At 45.1% G+C, this 22,362-nt stretch overlaps 1 protein-coding gene across 1 annotated transcript in view; it reads left to right on the top strand.

Moving 5' to 3' along the window:
- Positions 1 to 22,362, top strand: part of obscnb (obscurin, cytoskeletal calmodulin and titin-interacting RhoGEF b) — an 868,128-nt gene that overhangs the window by 275,811 nt on the left and 569,955 nt on the right. The window contains exons 56-61 of the mRNA XM_068053434.1: positions 554 to 802; positions 1,448 to 1,502; positions 2,238 to 2,352; positions 3,110 to 3,146; positions 4,172 to 4,237; positions 10,481 to 10,608. Coding sequence (XP_067909535.1) covers positions 554 to 802; positions 1,448 to 1,502; positions 2,238 to 2,352; positions 3,110 to 3,146; positions 4,172 to 4,237; positions 10,481 to 10,608 — 650 coding nt within the window. The remainder of the gene's footprint in view (positions 1 to 553; positions 803 to 1,447; positions 1,503 to 2,237; positions 2,353 to 3,109; positions 3,147 to 4,171; positions 4,238 to 10,480; positions 10,609 to 22,362) is intronic.

The following is a 22,362-nucleotide window of genomic DNA, read 5'->3' as shown; positions in this document are numbered from 1 at the left end:
TGTACAATTTAGAAAAAACAGGTTGCCAAGCATGCTAGTCACATGATCAGCTGGTCTGACCACGTCTGTTTGTGGATTAGGCCATCCCAGCAGTCATCCTGAAATTTGAGCTCCCTCACCTTCAATGTCTGATGCTCAAAGTCCATTGTGGGTTAAATTGGATAAGGGAAGTAACCCCTTTGTCTCCACAAGTATTGTCTGTTAATATGCAAATGTCTTTCCAGCCGAGGGCTTGGTGATTTCTTTATCAAACAAGGCTTTTCTTCACTTCAGCAACAGTTTTCAAATTAATGTTCATATGACAAAATTAATGTGCCTCTTTCTTGGCAGGTGGTGGGGGGGGGGGGGGTGTGGGGGGGGTCTGCATGGCAACCAGTAATGAAGCAGAGCATAAACACACAGATCGAAATATAAAAATTCATTTTTTCCCCTTAGCCCCTTACATACACATACACTGGTTAACTGAAAAAAATAGAGATTTACTCTTTAGAGCTCTATTACAAAAATAACGCAGAAAAAAATACGTTGAAGGAATATTTGCTAATTCTTGAAGAAAAAAGAGAAAATATGAAAAGATGTTAGGTGTCCTTTTTGTTTGGTTTGGCGTCCCAAAGACGTATAGACGGCTGTCAATGGGATCTTCCTGGAACAGTTCTTGTCAGGCAATGTTGAAGATCAGTTTGGGCAGACTTTCCAGGAAAAATGCAGCAACACTTTCAGTCTGTTTCATACACTTGCTTCTCGGTGCTTCTCAAAGTGATGGAAAACTGGCAGGCTTTTCAAGTTGCTGGGACAAGCTGAGGTGGGGTTTGCTCCCTTGGCAAGTTTTCTTCAACTGTCTTTTTAACACTGTCCATATCCCAACTCACTATTCAAAACAAAACCAAAAACAATGTCACAAGAATCAAGCCTCCTGACCCCTGTAAATCTTGACCTGCAACATCTTCATAAACATCCTTGTCCAAGTCAAAAAAAAACCTTTGCTGGGTATTTATCTGAAAACAGGTGCCTTCCAGTGACTGTTTACAATCCAGACCTCTCAGTGACCCTTGTTAAAAAAAACAAAGAACTCCTTTTCAGTTTTAAAACAGAAATCCTCAAAATTGAACAAAAGAAAAGGAAGCACTCGCAACAGTGAGGTTGTGACCATTTTGGGAATTCTGTAAAAATAAATAGTTAATTTTTTAACCTATGAGAAAACCTGCCATTTGTCTGTTTATTTGACCCTAATAAACACTTGGGGACTAACTCATCATTTTATACAAAATACGATTATGGTTAGTTGGGAGATGAACAGTGGGAACCACCCACATCCCTTACCACTTGTCCATAACATTATTCACCACACTTTGTGCATTTACATATGTGCATTGTAAACCTATCTTTGTATTCCTCTTAGTTCTTGTTAGTCTACTCCTGTCTAATATGTTACTACTTTCTTCTCTAGTACTATCCAACACTTTCACTTCTCCCGCGAGGACATTGGTCCCAGTCCTGTTGAGGTGCAACCCATCCCATCTGCCTTCTAGATACCTTCTACTCCAGAACTGGTCTTAATATTCCAAGAATCTGAAGCCCATCCTACTGCACCATGCCTCAAGTCATGCATTGACCCACCCTGTCTTCCTATTTCTACTCTTGCGCGCACGTGCCGCTGGGAGTAATCCAGAGCTTACTACCTTTGAGGTCCTCCAGAGATCCCGAGCTCCTGAAAATATGACCATAGGACCTCAATTTCTGCTCTCTCTATGTCATTGGTACCAGCCAGAAGTGGAAACAACACTCATTCTGTTTGTGATCATTTTCACCTATGCTGAAGCCATATGTTATTTGTAGGGAGGATTTCACTTTGCCACAGAGTGGAGAATCAGCTTTTTGCAGCTAGCTGTGGGAGCTGTGTTAACCTGCTGATTGTGGAAGGGAGTGGATAAGCCAAGCTCAGTGCCTCTGGTCGCCCAAACTTAGTCCCCAATAACTGAATGCAGACACATGACAACAGTAAGTGGAGCAGGGTGCTTTTCTGGCCTATCCAGCATTGTCTGGTATGAAGGAATTACATTTGTGGAGCTTGAACATGGGTGCAGTATGTGTATATATAAAACCTTGCATTGGTTGTGACTTTTGTTGTATCTGATAGTAGTTAGGGTCTGTCTCTGCACCAGTCAGTAGTCCTCCTCCCATAATATTTGGCTGGATCTTGGGGTTCTCTTTTCCCCTGTCTTTTGTCATTGTCACAGGGTGGACATACAGGACCATTGGCGATTGGAGGAAAAACTCCAGGTGAGCTGGCTCATGCTGAAGTCTGCAAAGGGTTGCATGATTTTGTAGATCATGTGGCATCTAGAGATAGTGGTAATTGTCAAAAGAACAAAAGAAATAGGAGCAGGAGTAGGACATAGAGCCCCTCACGCCTGTTCCACCATTCAATAAGATCATGCCTGAACTTTACATCAACTCCACTTTCCTGCCTAACCCGTAACCCTTTATTCCCTTAGTGCCCAAAAATTTATCAATCTCAGTTTTGAATATACTCGACGACTGAGCCTCCTCAGCCCTCTGGGTAGTGAATTCCAAAGATTCACAACCCTCTAATTGAAGAAATTTCCCCTCATCTCAGTCCTAAATAGCCGACCCCTTATTCTGACACTATAGTTTCTATTTCTACACTCTAATGCTAGGAGAGGTGCAGTTTGCAAGCCAGCTGATGGAACAGTTCGGAGCAGGTGTAGACCATATGGCCCATCGAGCCTGCTCCGCCATTCAAGACGATCATGGCTGATCTTAGAATTCAGCTCCACTTTCCTGCCTGCTTGCCATATCCCTTCTTTCACTGAGAGACCAAAATTCTGTCTATCGCAGCCTTAAATGTATTCAACAATAGGGCATCCACAACCCTCTTGGATAGAGAATTCCAAAGATTCACGACCCTTTGAGTGAAGTAATTTCTCCTCATCGCAGTTCTAAATGATCGGCCCCTTATCCTGAAACTGTGCCCCGTGTTTTAGATTCCTCTACCAGCGGAAACAATCTCTCAGTGTCTAGCCTATCCAGCTCCTTTAGAATCTTATATGTTTCAATGAAATCACATTTCATTCTTCTTAAAAAAAAGTCAACAGTGACATCACAGGAAAGTTGCAAGGTGATTGGTTGGTGAGTAACTGCAGTTAGGGAATAACACTAAATAGCTGGGTAAGTAACCAAAGTAAAGAGAAAGGTCCACAGTTTTTTTTAATATAGTAGGTAGTTTCTTTTAGGGAATCAAGGTCCCTAGTGTAAATAATCTAATTTTTGGGTAATTTAAGGGAATAAATTAAGGGTAAGTCATGGCAGGGCAGCTTGGCAGCATGGAGTGCTCCTCCTGTGCAATGTGGGATGTCTGGTACACTTCCAGTGTCCAGGGCGAACACGTGTGCAGGAAGTGTCTCCAGCTGCAGTGACTTGAAATCCACGTTTTGGATCTGGAGCGGCGGTTGGGGACACTGTGGAGCAGCCGCGAGGCTGAGATCATCGTGGATAGCACATACAGGGAGGTGGTCACACCGCAGGTAAAGACTACTCAGGCAGAAAGGGAATGGGTGACCGCTAGGCAGAGTAGAAGTACTAGGCAGGTAATGCAGGAGTCTCTTGGGTCCATCTCCCTGTCTAACATATTTTCCGCTTTGGATACTGTTGAGGGAGATAGCTTCTCAGGGGAATGCAGCAAGGGTCAAGTCTGCAGCACAACAGGTGGCTCAGCTGCACAGGAAGGGAGGAAAAAGAGTGGGAGAGCTATAGTGATAGGGGTTTCTAGCGTAAGGGGTACAGATAGGCATTTCTGTGGCCGCAAACGTGAGTCCAGGATGGTATGTTGCCTTCCTGGTGCTGGGGTTAAGGATGTCACGGAGCGGCTACAGGACAATCTGAAGGGGGAGAGTGAACAGTCAGAGGGCGTGGTTCACGTTGGTACCAATGACATAGGTAGAAAGAGGGATGAAGTCCTGCAACAGGAATTTAGGGAGCTGGGTAGCAGATTAAAAAACAGGACCTCAAAGGTTGTAATCTCTAGATTACTCCCGGTGCCACGTGCTAGTGAGTATAGGAATAGGATAAAGCAGATGAATGTGTGGCTTAGGGGATGGTGCAGGAGGGAGGGCTTTATATTCCTGGATTAATGAGTCTGATTTTGGTGAAGGTGGGACCTGTACAAGTTGGACGGGTTGCACCTGAACTGGAACGAGACCAACATCCATGCTGGGAGGTTTGCTAGTGCTGTTGGGGGGGGGGGGGGGTTAAAACTAATTTGGCAGGGGGATGGGATACAGAGTGGAGGTACAGTAGGGGGTGATGCACAGTCAAATATAGGAGAGAAACTAAGTCCGTCTGGAAGGCAGAGCAAATATAGACCTGTTAAGACACAAGCGCATAATACAAGGCTGCATTGCATCTATTTTAACGCAAGGAGTCTTACTGGTAAGGCAGATGAATTAAGGGCATTGATTAACACATGGGAATATGATATTATTGCTATCACAGAGACATGGTTGAGGGAGAGGCAGAATTGGCAGCTCAATATTCCAGGGTATAGAATCTTCAGGCATGACAGGGGAGAGTGTAAAAGAGGAGGTGGCATTGCACTGTTGATCAAGGAGTCAATTACTGCAGTAAGAAAAGATGATATCTTAAAAGGTTCCTCAAATGAGGCCATATGGGTAGAACTTAAAAACAAAAAGGGGGCAGTCACGTGGCTGGGAGTGTACTACAGGCCTCCAAACAGTCAGGGAGAGATAGAGGAGCAGATGTGTAGGCAAATCTCAGAGGTGTATCAATAATAGTAGGGGATTTCAACTTTCCCAATATTAATTGGGGTAGTCTTAGTGTAAAAGGCTTAAAGGGGGCAGAATTCCTAAAGTGCATACAGGAGAGCTTTCTGAGCCAGTACGTAGAAAGTCCTACAAGAGAAGGGGCGGTACTGGACCTAATCCTAGAGAATGAAGCCGGACAAGTGGTAGAAATGTCAGTGGGGGAGCATTTCGGGGATAGTGACCATAACTCTGTAAGATTTAAGGCAGTTATGGAACAGGATTTAGAGGGACTGGAAACAAAGGTACTGAATTGGGGCAATGCAGATTTCAATATGATAAAACAGGGTCTGGCCAAAGTGGACTGCGAGCAGCTACTTGTAGGAAAGTCTACATCAGACCAGTGGGAGTCATTCAAAAAGGAAATGGTGAGAGTTCGGGGCCAACATGTTCCCGTAAAGGTGTAGGGTAGGACCAACAAGTTCAGGGAACCCTGGAGGTCAAGGGATATAGAGGATTGAATAAGGGAAAAAAAGGCAGCTTATGGCAGATTCAGAGGACTGAAAACAGTGGAGGCCCTAGAGGAGTATAAAAAGTGTAGAGGGATACTTAAAAAAGTAACAAAGTGATTCCTCACAACGCAGTGGTCCGCTGACATCATCAGAGTGTGCCAAGTTGCACACATGCACAGCTACATCTTGCCAGGAATAAGTGGCAGCTGCCAGAATTAAAGGTGACACTGCTCAATTTCTCACAGGAAATGCTGATGGTTAGATCGTTCTAGCAAACTAACCTTACATTAAGTTGGATGGAAGCCCAGTAATATGCTACGTACTTATAGGGTACTAACTGTAATCCTCAGATCCATTTAATATTCTAGTAATCCTATTAAATGCAAAAGGAATTTTATGATTGCATTTCCTAGACGATAGTGAATGGGCACCCTGATGGATGGAAAAGAAAATCGGGCCGAGTACAATGTGTGCTGACAATTCATTATTGTGATTTGATTATATGACTGATCATCACCCACTAATAGCTTTCTGCCCCTCGCTTTCTTCCCCTGCCCAACGGCTGCTTCCCCCCCTCAGCCGCTCGCTCCAGATCTCGCTGCTCCCGACTCCCCTACCCAATTGTTCCCCGCTCCCCGCACACCCCCCTCCAGCCACTAGCTCCAGGCCGCGCCGCTTCCCTCCTCTCAGCCATTCGCTCTCACGTTTGATCGGTCTCCACGCGCCACCCAAAGAAGCAAGGGGTGATGGGGCGACATAGCAGCGAGTGGACGAGAGGAGGGAAGCAGCCCGGCCTGGAGCTAGCAGCTGGAGGGAGGGCGGGAAAGCGGGGAGCGAGCAGCCGGAGAGCAGGGTGGCACGAATCAAGGAGTGGGGAAACAATCGGGCAGGTGAGCGGGGGGGGAGCAGTGAGATCTGTAGCGAGCGGCTGAGGGGAGGAAGCGTCAAGGCCTGGAGAGAGGGGGGTGAATGGTCCAGCCTCAAAGTCCCCCATTCAGCCACTTGCTCAGGCCGAGTGGGGGGCTGGATACCCGATGATGCGTTATCACGCATGCGCCAAGATGGATCAGGTGCGGATACGCTATGATGTTGGCGCTGCGCAGTGATGTCATCCCGCGCATGCGCCCCTGAACGTTGCAGACACCAACGTTCCAGTTGAAGAGCCTGCATTTGCACATCTGCAAGCACTGTGCCACCTGGTGATTGCGTTGTCAGCAAACGCAGCCAAAATGTAATTAGGAGAGTGAAGAGGGGACATGAAAAAACACTGGCAGGCAAGATAAAGGACTATCCCAAGGCGTTTAATAAGTATATTAAGGGCAAGAGGGTAAGAGTAGAGCCCATTAGGGACCAAAGTGGCAATCTGTATGTGGAGCTGGAGGACATAAGTGAGGTTTTAAATGATTACTTTTCATCTGTGTTCACTATGGAGAAGGACGATGTCGGTGTAGAGATCAGGGAGGGGGATTGTGATATACTTGAACAAATTAGCATTGAAAGGGAGGAAGTATTAGCTGTTTTGGTGGGCTTAAAAGTGGATAAATCCCCAGGCCCAGATGGGAGGTATCCCAGGGTGTTAGGTGAGGCAAGGGAGGAAATAGCAGGGTCTCTGACACAAATTTTCAAATCCTCTCTTGCCACAGGAGAGGTACCAGAGGACTGGAGGACAGCGAATGTGGTACCATTATTCAAGAAGGGGAGCAGGGATAAACCAGGTAATTACAGGCCAGTGAATCTAACATTAGTGGACGGGAAACTATTGGAAAAATTCTGAGGGACACGATTAATATCCACTTGGAGAGGCAGGGATTAATCAGGGATAGTCAGCACGGCTTTGTCAAGTGGAGATCGTGTCTAACTAACTTGATTGAATTTTTCGAGGTGGTGACTAGCTGTATAGATGAGGGTAAAGCAGTTGATGTAGTCTACATGGACTTCAGTAAGGCTTTTGATAAGGTCCCGCATGGGAGATTGGTTAAGAAGGTAAGAGCCCATGGGATCCAGGGCAGTTTGGTAAATTGGATCCAAAATTGGCTTAGTGCCAGGAGGCAGAGGGTGATGGTTGAGGGTTGTTTTTGCGAGTGGAAGCCTGTGACCAGTGGTGTACCACAGGGACCCTTTCTGTTTGCGGTGTACATTAACGATTTCGACATGAATATAGGAGGTATGATCAGTAAGTTTGCAGATGACACGAAAATTGGTGGTGTCGTAAATAGTGAGGAGAAAAGCCTTAGATTGCAGGACGATATAGATGGGCTGGTAAGATGGGCAGAGCTGTGGCAAATGGAATTTAATGCTGAGAAATGTGAGGTGATGCATTTTGGGAGGACTAACAAGGCAAGGGAATATACAATGGATGGTAGGACCCTAGGAAGTACAGAGGGTCAGAGGGACCTTGGTGTATTTGTCCATAGATCACTGAAGGCAGCAGCATAGGTAGATAAGGTGGTTAGGAAGGCATATGGGATACTTGCCTTTATTAGCTGAGGCATAGAATATAAGAACAAGGAGATTATGATGGAGCTGTATAAAATGCTATTAAGCCACAGCTGGAGTACTGTGTACAGTTCTGGTCACCGCACTATAGGAAGGATTTGATTGCACTGGAGAGGGTGCAGAGGAGATTCACCAGGATGTTGCCTGGGCTGGAGCATTTCAGCTGTGAAGAGAGACTGGATAGGCTCGGGTTGTTTTCCTTAGAGCAGAGAAGGCTGAGGGGGACCTGATTGAGGTATACAAAATTATGAGGGGCATTGATAAGATAGATAGGAAGAAACTTTTTCCCTTAGCGGAGGGATCAATAAGCAGGGGGGCATAGATTTAAGGTAATGGGCAGGAGGTTTAGAGGGGATTTGAGGAAAACCTTTTTCACCCAGAGGGTGGTTGGAATCTGGAACACACTACCTGAAGGGGTGGTAGAGGCAGGAACACTCACAACATTTAAGAAGTATTTAGTTGAGCACTTGAAACGCCATAGCATGCAAGATAACGGGCCAAGTGCTGGAAAATGGATTAGAACAGTTAGTTAGGTGCTTGATTGCTGGCCCAGAAACGATGGGCTGAAGGGCCTGTTTGTGTGTTGTATAACTCTATGACTATAAACCCCAGCGAATATAGGCTCAATTTACTCAGCCTCTCATCATCAGACAACCCCTTCATCCCAGGGACCAATTTAGTGAACCGCTGTACCGCTTCCAATGCAAATCTATCCTTTCTTAAATGTGGAAACCAAACTTTTTTTTAATATTTATTCATTTGGGGGATGTGGGTATCGCTGGCTAGGACAGCATTTATTGCCCATCCCTAATTGCTCGTGAGAAAGTGGTGGTGAGGTGCCTTCTTATCCCACTGCAGTCCTTGGGCTGTAGGTACACCAACAGTGCTGGTAAGAAGGGAGTCCCAGGATTTTGATACAGCGACAGTGAAGGAACAGCGATATAGTTCCAAGTCAGGTTGGTGTGTGACTTGGAGGGGAACTTGCAGGTAGTGGTGTTCCCATGCATCTACGGCCCTTGTCCTTCTAAGTGTCAGAGGTCGCAGGTTTGGAAGGTGCTGTCGAAGGAGCCTTGGTGAGTTGCTACAGTGCATCTTGTATATGGTACACACTGCTGCCACTGTGCGTTGCTGGTGAAGGGAGTGAATTTTGAAGGTGGTGGATGAGGTGTCAGTTAAGTGGGCTGCTTTGTCATGGATGTTGTTGAGCTTCTTGAGTGTTGTTGGAGCTGCACTCATCCAAGCAAGTGGAGAGTATTCCATCACACCTCCGACTTGTGCCTTGTAGATGGTGGACAGGAATTGTGGAGTCAGGAGGTTTGTTACTGGCCACAGAATTTCCAGCCTCTGGCCTGTTCTTGTAGCCACAGCATTTATGTGGCTAGTCCAGTTCAGCTCCTGGTCAATGGTGACCCCCCAGGATGTTGATGGTGGGGGATTTCATGATGGTAATGCTGTTAAATGTCAAAGGGAGATGGTTAGATTCTCTCTGGGGTAATATCTCCTCTCTTGTTTGAAATGGTCATTGCCTGGCACCTGTGTGTGGTGAATGTTACTTGCCACTTATCAGTCCAAACCTGGATGTTGTCTCGGTCTTGCTGATCTTGACATGGCTGCTTCAGTATCTGAGGAGTTGCGAATGGTGCTGAACACTGTGCAATCATCAGCGAACATCTCCACTTCTGACCTTATGATGGAGGGGAGGTCATTGATGAAGCAGCTAAAGATGTTTGGGCCTTGGATACTACCCTGAGGAACTCCTGCAGTGATGTCCTGAGATAGAGATGATTGACCTCCAACAACCACAACCTTTGTGCTAGGTTTGACACCAACCAGAAGAGAGTTTTCCCCCTGATTCCCATTGACTCCAGTTTTTCAAGGGCTCCTTGATGCGATACTTGGTCAAATGCTGCCTTGATGTCAAGGGCAATCACTCTCTCCTCACCTCTGGAGTTCAACTCTTTTGTCCATGTTTGGACCAAGGCTGTAATGAGGTCAGGAGCTGAGCAGCCCTGGTAGAACCCAAACTGAGTGTCACTGAGTAGGTTATTGTTGAGCAACTGACGCCTGATAGCAGCACTGTTGATGACCCCTTCCATCACTTTGCTAATGATCGGGAGTAGACTGATAGGGGGGTAATTGGCCGGGTTGGATTTGTCCTGCTTTTTGTGCACAGGACATACCTGGGCAACTTTCCACATTGCCGGGTAGATGCCAGTGTTGTAGCTGTATTGAAACAGCTTGGCTACGGGTGTGGCTTGTGCTGGAGCACAAGTCTGCAGTACTATTGCCGGAATGTTGTCAGGGCCCATAGCCTTTGCAGTATTTAGTGCCTTTAGTTGTTTCTTGATATCACGTGGAGTGAATTGCCTATTGTGCTCGAGATGTAGCCTCACCAAAACCTTGTACGATTGTAGCAATACTACCTTATTCCGGTACTCCAATCCTCTTGCAATAAAGGCCATCATACTATTTGCCTTCCTAATTGCTTGCTGTTCCTGCATGTTAACTTTCTGTGTTCCTTGCAGAAGCACACCCAAGTCTCTGAACCTCAACACTTGCAAGTTTCACACCTTTTAAAAAATATTCTGCTTTTCTATTCTTACGACCAAAGTGAATAACTTCACACTTCCCTACATTATATTCCATCTGCCATCTTGTTGCCCACGAATATAAACTGTCTATATCTCTCTGCAGCCTTTCTATGTCCTCCCCACAGCTTAACTTTCCAACTGCCTTTGTATCATCAACAAACTTAGACACATTACTCTGGGCTGAAATTGGTATGAAAGCGGTGGCGGGCGAGAAAAATGGGCGAGCCGCATGTTGGAGAGTCGTCATGGTTCTTTTAATTAGTCCAGCCCTCTGTCTCTTCATCTAAGTCATGAATATAGATTGTAAATTGCTGAGGTCCCAGCACTGATCTTTGCGGTACTCCACTACTCCACACTGGCACCAGTACTGGGGAAAGTGGTGCTGTACCGTTGGGATGGTCTACACCTGAACCGTGCTGGGGCCGGTGTTCTAGTGAGCTGCATAAGTGGGGAAGTAGAGAGGGTTTTAAACTGAATATCAGGACAAGGGATCAAATTCGGGTAGATATGGTAAATTAAGGAGTAGAGACCAGGCAAGAGAGAAAGGTATTAATATGGGAAATGAAAAACAGACTGTGACAGGAAGGGACAGAGCATAGAAATCTAAGAGTAAATCAACAGATAAGGCTAGAGTTACAAAAACAATAAAAGGACAAAACTAAAGGCTCTGTATCTGAATGCACGTAGCATTCGAAACAATACAGATAAACTGAGTGCGCAAATCGAAATAAATAAGAACGATCTGATAGTCATTACTGAGACATGGCTGCAGGATGACGTAGATTGGGAGCTGAATATTGACTGGTACATGGCATTTAGGAAGGATAGGAAGCTAGGAAAAGGTGAAGGGGTGGCCCTGTTAATTAATGATGGTATTATCGCAATAGAGAGGGATGACCTAAGTTCAGGAGACCAGGATGTAGAAGCAGTTTGGGTAGAGATGAGAAATCATAAAGCAAGAAGTCACTTGTGGGAGTGTTATATAGGCCACCTAACATTCACCACACTGTAGGACGGGGTATAAAGGAATAAATAATGGCAGCTTGTCAGAAAGGTACAGCGATAATTATGGGGATTTTAACCTACATGTAGACTGGAAAAATCAGATGGGCAGAGGTAGCCGAGATGAGGAGTACATAGAATGTTTTTGGGATAATTTCTTTGAACAATACGTTCTGGAGCCAACTAAAGAGCAGGCTATACTAGACCTGGCATTGTGCAATGAGACAGGATTAATTAATGACCTCATAGTTAAGGTGCCCCTAGGTAGCTGCGATCTAAATATGGTTGAATTTTACATTCAGTTTGAGGGAGAGAAGAGTGGGTCCAAGACTAGTATTTTAAACTTAAATAAGGGCAATTATGAGGGCATGAAAGCAGAGCTAGCTAAAGTGAACTAGCAAATCAGGTTAAGGGATAGGCCAATTGAGATGCAGTGGCAGACATTCAAGGGGATATTTCAGAATACACAGAATAGATACATTTCAATGAGAATGAAAAATTCCAAGGGTCGGACCTGCCATCCGTGATTAACTAAAACAGTTAAAGATAGTATCACACTTAAAGAAAAAGCCTATATTTGCGCCAAGATGGGAGGCAGGTCAGAAGAATGGACAGAATATTAAAAACAGCAAAGAATGACTAAAAGATTGATAAGGAAGGTAAAATTAGAGTACGAGAAAACACTAGCGAGAAATATAAAGACAGATAGTAAGAGTTTCTATAGATATTTAAAAAAGAAAAAAGTTAAAGTGAGCGTTGGTCCTTTAGAAAGTGAGTCTGGGGAATTAATAATGAATAATAAGGAGATGGCAGATGAATTGAACAGATATTTTGCATCGGTCTTCACTATTGAGGATACAAGTAATATCCCAGTATCAGCTGTAGGTCAGGAAATGGAAGGGAGGGAGGAATTCAAGAAAATTACAATCACCAGGGAAGTGGTACTGAACAAACTGTTGGAGCTGTGGGCTGACAAGTCGCCGGGTCCTGGTGGACTCCATCCTAGGGTGTTAAAAGATGTGGCTAGTGAGATAGTTGATGCGTTAGTTTTAATTTTCCAAAATTCCCTAGATTCGGGGAAGGTTCTGTTAGTTTGGAAAGTAGCGCATGTAATTCCTTTAGTCAAAAAGGGAGGGAGGCAGAAATCAGGAAACTGCAGGCGAGTTGGCTTAACATCTGTCTTAGGGAAAATGTTAGAAGCTATTATTAAAGACGTTATAGCAGGGCATTTAGAAAAATTCAAAGTAATCAGGCAGAGTCAACATTGTTTTGTGAAAGGAAAATCATGTTTAACCAATTTATTGGGAGTTCTTTTGAGGGAGTTACATGTGCTGCGGATAAAGGGGAACTGGTGGATGTATTGTACTTAGATTTCCAGAAGGCATTTGATAAGGCGCCACATCAAAGGTTATTGTGGAAAATAAAAGGGGGGGGGGGTAACATATTGGCATGGATTGAAGATTATTTAGCTAACAGGAAACAGAGAGTAGGCATAAATGGGTCATTTTCTGGTTGGCAAGATGTAATGAGTGGTGTGCCACAGGGATCAATGTTGGGGCCTCAACTTTTTACAATTTATATAAATCACTTAAATGAAGGGACTAAAGGTATGGTTGCTAAATTTGCTGATGACACAAAGATAGGTAGGAAAGTAAGATGTGAAGAGGACATAAGGGGGCTACAAAGGGATATGGATACGTTGTGAGTGGGCAAAGACCTGGGAAATGGATTATAATGTGGGAAAGTGTGAAATTGTCCACTTTGGCAGGAAGAATAAAAAAGAAGCATATTATCTAAATGGTGAGAGATTGCAGAGCTCTGAGATGCAGAGGGATCTGGGTGTCCTGGTGCATGAATCGCAAAAGGTTAAAATGCAGGTTCAACACGTAATTAGGAAAGCTAATAGAATGTTATCATTTATCATGAGGGCAATTGAATACAAAAGTAGAGGGGTTATGCTTCAGCTATACAGAGCATTGGCGAGACCATATCTGGAGTACCGTGTACAGTATTGGTCTCCTTATTTAAGGAAGAGTATAAACGAGTTGGAGGCAGTACAGAGAAGGTTTACTGGACTGGTACCTGGAATGGATAGGCTGTATGACGAGGGAAGATTGGTCAGGTTAGGTTTGTATCCGCTGGAATTTAGAAGAGTGAGAGGTGACTTGATTGAAACCTCCAAGATCCTGAGGGGTCTTGACAGGGTGGATGTTGAAAGGATGGTTCCTCTTGTAGGAGAATCCAGAAATAGGGGTCACTGTTTAAAAATAAGGAGGCGCCCATTTAAGACAGAGATGAGAAATTGTTTCTCCCAGAGACCCTTCACTGACCCGAAACGTTAACTCTGCTTCTCTTTCCACAGATGCTGCCAGACCTGCTGAGTGATTCCAGCATTTCTTGTTTTTGTGACACAAAATATTAGTTCAGTGCCTCTACCATTTCGTTATTTGCCGTGATCATTTCTCCTGTCTCTACTTCTAAGGGACCAAAATTTACTTTAGCTACATCCTTTTGATATACTTATAAAAGCTCTTCCAATCGGTTTTTACATTGCTGGCTAGTTTACTCATTCTTTTTTCCTTTTTTTTCAACTTTTAGAAAAAGTTTGTTTTGTGGGATTTGGGTGTCGCTGGCTAGGCTAGCTTTTAATGCCCATCCCTATTGCCCTTGATTAATTGATTCTGGGTGGTCTGTTTGGTTTCATTCTGTTCTTTAGACCTCGTAGCAGTTTGATATAACTGAGTGGCTCGCTAGGCCATTTCAGAGGGCATTTAAGAGTCAACCACATTGCCGTAGGTCTGGAGTCATATGTAGGCCAGACCAAGTAAGGGCAGCAGATTTTCTTAGAGTCATAGAGTCATACAGCATAGAAACAGGCCCTTTGGCCCACCGCGTCCATGCCGACCATAATACCTATCTTTACTAATCCCACCTGCCTGCAATAATTCCAGATCCCTCTATGCCTTGCTCATTCATGTACCTGTCCAGATCCCTCTTAAATGTTGCTACTGTTCCTGCCTCCACCACCTCCTCAAGCAGCTCATTCCAGATAACCACTATAATTTGTGTGAAAAATTTACCCCTTTGATCCCTTTTAAACCTCCTCCCTCTCATCATAAATCTATGCCCCTACATGGGAAACAGACTCTGGATATCTACCCTATCTATGCCTGTCATAATTTTATATACCTCTATCATGTCCCCTCTCAGCCTCCTGCACTCCAGGGAAAACAGACTCAGCCTATCCAATCTCTCTTCATAACTAAAGCCCTCCAAACCAGGCAACATCCATGTGAATCTTTTCTGCACCCTCTCTAGCTTAATCACATCTTTCCTGTCGTGCGGCAACCAGAACTGCACACAGTACTCCAAATTCGGCCTAACCAACGTTATATACAACTGTACCATGACGTCCCAACTCTTGTACTCAGTGCCTCGGCGGATGAAGGCAAGCATACCATACGCCTTCTTCACCCTGTCTACCTGTGTTGCCACTTTCAGGGAACTATGTACTTGCACCCCAAGGTCTCTCTGCTCAACAACACTCCCCAGGGCCCTGTCATTCACTGTATATGTCCTGTCCTGGTTTAACTTCCCAAAATACATCACTTCACACTTGTCTGCGTTAAATTCCATTTGCCAATCCCTTGCCCACTTTCCCAGTTTATCTGTATCCTGTTGTAACCTTCGACAACCTTCTTCACTGTCCACTATACCATCAATTTTGGTGTCATTTGCAAACTTACTAATCATTCCCCACTACATTCACATCCAAGTCATTAATATATGTGACAAATAACAGAGGGCCCAGCACCAGTCCCTGAGGCACACCACTGGTCACCGGCCTCCAATCTGAAAAACAACCCTCCACTATCACCCTCTGCCTCCTATCACCAAGCCAATTTTGTATCCAATTGGCTAGCTCACCCTAGATCCCATGTGTTTGAACCTTCTGGACCAGCCTACTATGCGGGACCTTGTCAAAGGCCTTGCTAAAGTCCATGTAGACAACGTCCATCGCCCTGCCCTCATCAATCCTCTTGGTCACCTCCTCGAAAAACTGAATCAAATTTGTGAGACGTGATTTCCCACGCACAAAGCCATGCTGACGATCCCTAATCAGACCATGCCTTTCCAAATGCATATAAATCCTGTCTCTCAGAATCCCTTCCAATAACTTTCCCTGAAGGACATTAGTGAACCAGATGGGTTTTTACAACAACTGACAATTGTTTCATGGTCACCCTTAGACTAACTTTTAATTCCAGGTTTATTAATTCAAATTTCACTATCCGCTGTGGTGGGATTTCATCCTGTGTCCCCAGAGCATTAGCCTTTGTTGGTTCCTAAAACACTCCCAATCCTCAGACTTGCTACTCTTGTTTTGCAACATTGTCAGACTTTTGTGTTCTCCCAATACTATACTTAACTTCCTGAATGAGCCACAGATGGGTCTTTCTTTCTGAGTCTTTGTTTTTCAATGGAATGTATTTTTGTTGGACATTTTGAATTCTTCTTTAAAGTTTTCCCACTGTTCATTTAACGCCATACCTTTTAGTCTATCTACCCAATTTACCTCAGCCAGTTCTCCCCTCATACCTAAGTAATTGGCATTGTTTAAGTTTAAGATTCTTGTTTGTGATTGGAGCAGGTCACTTTCAAACTTAACATGGAAAATTAGCTTCGATTCTCACTCCTGATCACTTTGAAGTGACTGCCACTGAAAAGTATATGCAAGATTGTTGGAGAAAGAGGACGGCATATTTGGGTATGATTGCGATGCACTCCAATTTTAAATAGTTTACTGACATTTTAAATGAGGGGGAACTAGTAAATAAGGCCAGTAAGACGAAGAGGAAGAGCAGGCAGGGAGATGCTGCGAAGCACAGTGGGACTGGTGGTCTGAAGTGCATTTGTTTCAATGCAAGAAGTATAACAGATAAGGCACATGAACTTAGAGCTTGGATTAGTACTTGGAACTATAATGTTGTTGCTATTACGGAGACTTGGTTGAGGGATGGACAGGATTGACAGCTAAATGTTCCGGGATTTAGAAGCTACAGGCGGGATAGAGGTGGATGTAAAAGGGGTGGGGGAGTTGCATGAATAGTTAAGGAGAATATCACAGCTGTACTGCGGGAGGACACCTCGGAGGGGTCATGCAGCGAGGCAACATGGGTGTAGCTCAGGAATAGGAAGGATGCAGTCACAATGTTGGGGGTTTACTACAGGCCTCCCAACAGCCAGCGGGAGGTAGAGGAGCAGATATGTAGACAGATTTTGGAAAGATGTAAAGGTAACAGGGTTGTATTGGTGGGTGATTTTAACTTCCCCAATATTGACTGGGACTCACTTAGTGCTAGAGGCTTAGATGGGGCAGAATTTGTGAGGAGCATCCAGGAGTGCTTCTTGAAACAGTATGTAGATAGTCCAACTAGGGATGTGTCCATTCTGGACCTGGTATTGGGGAATGAGCCCGGCCAGGTGGTCAAAGTTTCAGTGGGGGAGCATTTCGGGAGCAGTGATCATAATTCCATAAGTTTTAAGGTACTTGTGGATAAGGATAAGAGTAGTCCTCTGGTGAAGGTGCTAAATTGGGAGAAGGCTAATTATAACAATATTAGGCAGGATCTGAAGAATTTAGATTGGGGGTGGCTGTTTGAGGGTAAATCAACATCTGACATGTGGGAGTCTTTCAAACGTCAGCTGATTAGAATCCAGGACCAGCATGTTCCTGTGAGGAAGAAAGACAAGTTTGGCAAGTTTCGGGAAGCTTGGATAACACGGGATATTGTGAGCCTAGACAAAAAAAGAAAAAGGGAACATTTGTAAGGGCTGGAAGGCTAGGGACAGATGAAGCACTTGAGGAATATAAAGACAGTAGGAAGGAACTTAAGCAAGGAGTTAGGAGGGCTAAAAGGGGTCATGAAAAGTCATTGGCAAACAGGATAAAAGGAAAATCCCAAGGCTTATTATACATATATAAAGAGCAAGAGGGTAACCAGGGAAAGGGTTGGCCCACTCAAGGACAGAGATGGGAATCTATGCGTGGAGCCAGAGGAAATAGGTGAAGTGCTAAATGAGTACTTTGCATCCGTATTCACCAAGGAGAAGGACTTGGTGGATGATGAGCCTAGGGAAGGGAATGCAGATAGTCTCAGTCATCCCATTATCAAAAAGGAGGAGGTGTTGGGTGTCTTGCAAAGCATTAAGGTAGATAGGTCCCCAGGATCTGATGGGATCTACCCTAGAATACTGAGGGAGGCAAGGGAAGAAATTGCTGGGGCCTTGACAGAAATCTTTGCATCCTCATTGGCTACAGGTGAGGTCCCAGAGGACTGGAGAATAGCCAGTGTTGTTCCTTTGTTTCAGAAGGGTGGTAAGGATAATCCAGGAAATTATAGGCCGGTGAGCCTTAAGTCAGTGGTAGGGAAACTATTAGAGAGGATTCTTCGGGACAGGATTTACTCCCATTTGGAAACAAACAAACTTATTAGCGAGAGACAGCATGGTTTTGTGAAGGGGAGGTTGTGTCTTACTAATTTGATTGAGTTTTTTGAGGAAGTGACGAAGTGATTGATGAGGGAAGGACAGTGGATGTTGTCTATATGGACTTCAGTAAAGCCTTTGACAAGGTCCCGCATTTCAGATTGGTGCAAAAGGTGAAGTCACACGGGATCAGACGTGAGCTGGCAAGATGGATACAGAACTGGCTCAGTCACAGAAGACAGAGGGTAACAGTGGATGGGTGTTTTTCTGAATGGAGGGATGTGACTAATGGTGTTCCGCAGGGATCAGTGCTGGGACCTTTGCTGTTTGTAGTATATATAAATGATTTGGAGGAAAATGTAGCTGGTCTGATTAGTAAGTTTGCGGACGACACAAAGGTTGGTGGAGTTGCGGATAATGATGAGGATTGTCAGAGGATACAGCAGGATATAGATCGGTTGGAGACTTGGGCGGAGAAATGGCAGATGGAGTTTAATCTGGACAAATGTGAGGTAATGCATTTTGGAAGGTCTAATGCAGGTGGGAGGTATACAGTAAATGGCAGAACCCTTAGGAGTATTGACAGGCAGAGAGATCTGGGCGTACAGGTCCACAAGTCACTGAAAGTGGCAACGCAGGTGGATAAGGTACTCAAGAAGGCATACGGCATGCTTGCCTTCATCGGTCGGGGCATAGAGTATAAAAATTGGCAAGTCATGTTGCAGCTGTACAGAACCTTAGTTAGTCCACACTTAGAATATTGCGTGCAATTCTGGTCGCCACACTACCGGAAGGACGTGGAGGCTTTGGAGAGGGTATAGAGGAGGTTTACCAGGATGTTGCCTGGTCTGGAGGGCATTAGCTATGAGGAGAGGTTGGAAAAACTCGGATTGTTTTCACTGGAACGACGGAGGTGGAGGGGCGACATGATAGAGGTTTACAAAGTTATGAGTGGCATGGACAGAGTGGATAGAGTCAGTTACTAGGGGACATAGGTTTAAGGTGCGAGGGGCAAAGGTTAGAGAGGATGTGCGAGGCAAGTTTTTTACACAGAGGGTGGTGAGTGCCTGGAACTTGCTGCCAGGGGAGGTGGTGGAAGCAGATACGATAGCGACGTTTAAGAGACATCTTGACAAATATATGAATAGGAAGAGAAGAGAGGAATATGGGCGCCGGAAGTGCAGAAGGTTTTAGTTTCGGCAGGCATCAAGATCCGCGCAGGCCTGGAGGGCCGAATGGCCTGTTCCTGTGCTGTACTGTTCTTTGTTCTTTGATCCATTGGTTGTGGGATTGCTTAGCTCTTTCTGTCGCATGCTGCTTATGCTGTTTAGCATGCAAGTGGTCCTGTGTTGTAGCTTCACCAGGTTGACACCTCATTTTGATGTATGCATGGTGCTGCTCCTGGCATACCCTGCTGCACTCTTCATTGAACCAAGGTTGATCCCCTGGCTTGATAATGGTAGAGCGGGGATATGCCACATATACCACAGATTGTGGTTGAGTGCAATTCTGCTGTTGCTGATGGTCCACAGTGCCTCATGGATGCCCAGTTTTGTATTGCTAGATCTGTTCGAAATCTATCCAATTTAGCACGGTGATAGTGCCACACAACACGATGGAGGGCATCCTCAATGTGAAGATGGGACTTTGTCTCCACAAGGACTGTGCAGTGGTCACTCCTACCAGAGCTGTCATGGACAATGCAGCTACGGCAGGCAGATTGGTGAGGATGAAGTTCTTTCCTCTTGTTGGTTCCCTCACCACCTGCCGCAGACCCAGTCTAGCAGCTATGTCAGTAGTGGTGCGACCGAGCCACTCTTGGCGATGGACATTGAAGTTCCCACCCAGAGTACATTCTGTGCCCTTGCCACTCTCAGTGCTTCCTCCAAATGCTGTTCAGCGTGGATGAGTACTGATTCATCAGCTGAGGAGGTGTCGGGCAGTAGGTGGTAATCTGCAGGAGGTTTCCTTGCCCATGTTTGACCTGATGCCATGAGACTTCATGGTGTCCAGAGTCGATGTTGAGGACTCCCTGGGCAACTCCCTCATGACTGAGTATATAAAGTGTAGGGGGGTACTGAAAAAAAGTAAGTCAGAGAGCGAAGAGGGGACATGAAAAAACACTGGCGGGCAAGATAAAGGAAAATCCTAAGGTGTTTTATAAGTATTAAGGGCAAGAGGATAACCAGGGAAAGAGTGGGGCCCATTAGGGACCAAAGTGGCAATCTGTTTGTGGAGCCGGAGGACATAGGTGAGGTTTTAAATGTTTACTTTGCATCTGTGTTCACTATGGAGAAGGACGATGTAGGTGTAGAGATCAGGGAGGGGGATTGTGATATACTTGAACATACTGGCATTGAAAGGGAGGAAGTATTAGCTGTTTTAATGGGCTTAAAAGTTGATAAATCCCCAGGCCCAGATGTGATGTATCCCAGGCTGTTATGTGAGGCAAGGGAGGAGATAACAGGGTCTCTGACACAAATTTTGAAATCATCTCTGGCACAGGAGAGGTACCAGAGGATTGGAGGACTGCAAATGTGGTGCCATTATTCAAGAAGGGTAGCAGGGATAAACCAGGTAATTACAGGCTGGTGAGTCTAACATCAGTGGTTGGGAAAATATTGGAAAAAATTCTGAGGGACAGGATTAATCTCCACTTGTAGAGGCAGGGATTAATCAGGGATAGTCAGCAGGACTTAGTCAAGGGGAAATCGTGTCCACCTAACTTGATTGAATTTTTCGAGGCGGTAACTAGATGTGTAGATGAGGGTAAAGCAGTCAGTAAAGCTTTTGATAAGGTCCCGCATGGGAGATTGGTTAAGAAGGTTAGAGCCCATGGGACCCAGGGCAATTTGGCAAAGTGGATCCAAAATTGGTTTAGTGGCAGGAGGCAGAGGGTGATGGTCGAGTGTTGTTTTTGCGAATGAAAACCTGTGACCAGTGGTGTTCCACAGGGATCGGAGCTGGGACCCTTGCTGTTTGGAGTGTACATTAATGATTTAGACGTGAATATAGGAGGCATGATAAGTAAGTTCGCAGATGACACGAAAATGGGTGGTGTCGTAAATAGTGAGGAGGAAAGCCTTAAATTACAGGACGATATAGATGGCCTGGTAAGATAGGCAGAGCAGTGGCAAATGGAATTTCATCCTGAGAAGTGTGAGGTGATGCATTTTGGGAGGACGATCAAAGCAAGGGAATATACAATGGATGGTAGGACCCTAGGAAGTACAGAAGGTCAGAATGACCTTGGTGTACTTGTCCACAGATCGCTGAAGGCAGCAGCACAGGTGGATAAGGTGGTTAGGAAGGCATATGGGATACTTAATTTTATCATCCGAGGCATAGAATATCAGAGCAGGGTGGTTATGATGGAGCTGTATAAAATGCTAGTTAGGCCACAGCTGGAGTACTGTGTACAGTTCTGGTCACCACACTATAGGAAGGATGTGATTGCACTGGAGAGGGTGTAGAGGAGATTCACCAGGATGTTGCTTGGGCTGGAGCATTTCAGCTATGAAGAGACACTGAAAAGGCTAGGGTTGTTTTCCTTAGAGCAGAGAAGGCTGAGGGGGACCTGATTGAGGTATACAAAATTATGAGGGGCATTGATAGGTTGGATAGGAAGAAACTTTTTCCCGTAGCGGAGGTGTCAATAACCAGGGCGCATAGATTTAAGGTACGGTGCAGGAGGTTTAGAGGGGATTTGAGGAAAGTTTTTTTCACCCAGAGGGTGGTTGGAATCTGGAACGCACTGCCTGAAGAGGTGGTAGAGGCAGGAAGCCTCACAACATTTAAGAAGTATTTAGACAAGGACTTGAAATGCCATAGCATACAAGGCTACAGGCCAAGTGCTGGAAAATGGGATTAGAATATTTAGGTGCTTGATGGCCAGCATGGACACAATGGGCCGAAGGGCCTGTTTCTGTGCTACCATCTCTGCTCAGTCTGTCCTGCCGGTAGGACAGGACCTACCCGGGGATGGTCATGTTGGTGAGTATGACAATGTCAGGCTGTTGCTTGACTAGTCCATGGGACAGATCTCCCAACTTTGGCACAAGCCCCCAGATGTTAGTAAGGAGGACTTTGCAGGGTCAACAGGGCTGTGTTTGCCACTGTCGTTTCATTCCTTATCTATTTTTTAGCAGTTAGGTGCAACTGAGTGGCTTGCTTGGCCATTTTAAGATTCAACCACATTGCTGTGGGTCTGGAGTTACATGTAGGGTAAGGACAGCAGATTTTCTTCCCTAAAGAACATTAGTGAACCAGATGGGTTTTTGTGACAATGAACAATGTTTTCATGGCCATCATTAGACTAGATTTTTTTTATTAATTGAATTCAAATTTCACCTTCTGCCATGGTGGGATTTGAACCCATATCCCGAGAGGAATATGCTGGGTCTCTGGGTTACTAGTCCAGTGACAATACCACATCAAAGATTACTAAACAAAATAAGAGCCCATGGTATAGGGGGTAACATATTCTCATGGATA

This window comes from Heterodontus francisci, chromosome 2 (genome assembly GCF_036365525.1).
Source record: "Heterodontus francisci isolate sHetFra1 chromosome 2, sHetFra1.hap1, whole genome shotgun sequence".
Taxonomy (NCBI): Eukaryota; Metazoa; Chordata; class Chondrichthyes; order Heterodontiformes; family Heterodontidae; genus Heterodontus; species Heterodontus francisci.
Note: the sequence above shows the minus strand (reverse complement) of the source record. Positions and strands in the feature narration are given on the sequence as shown.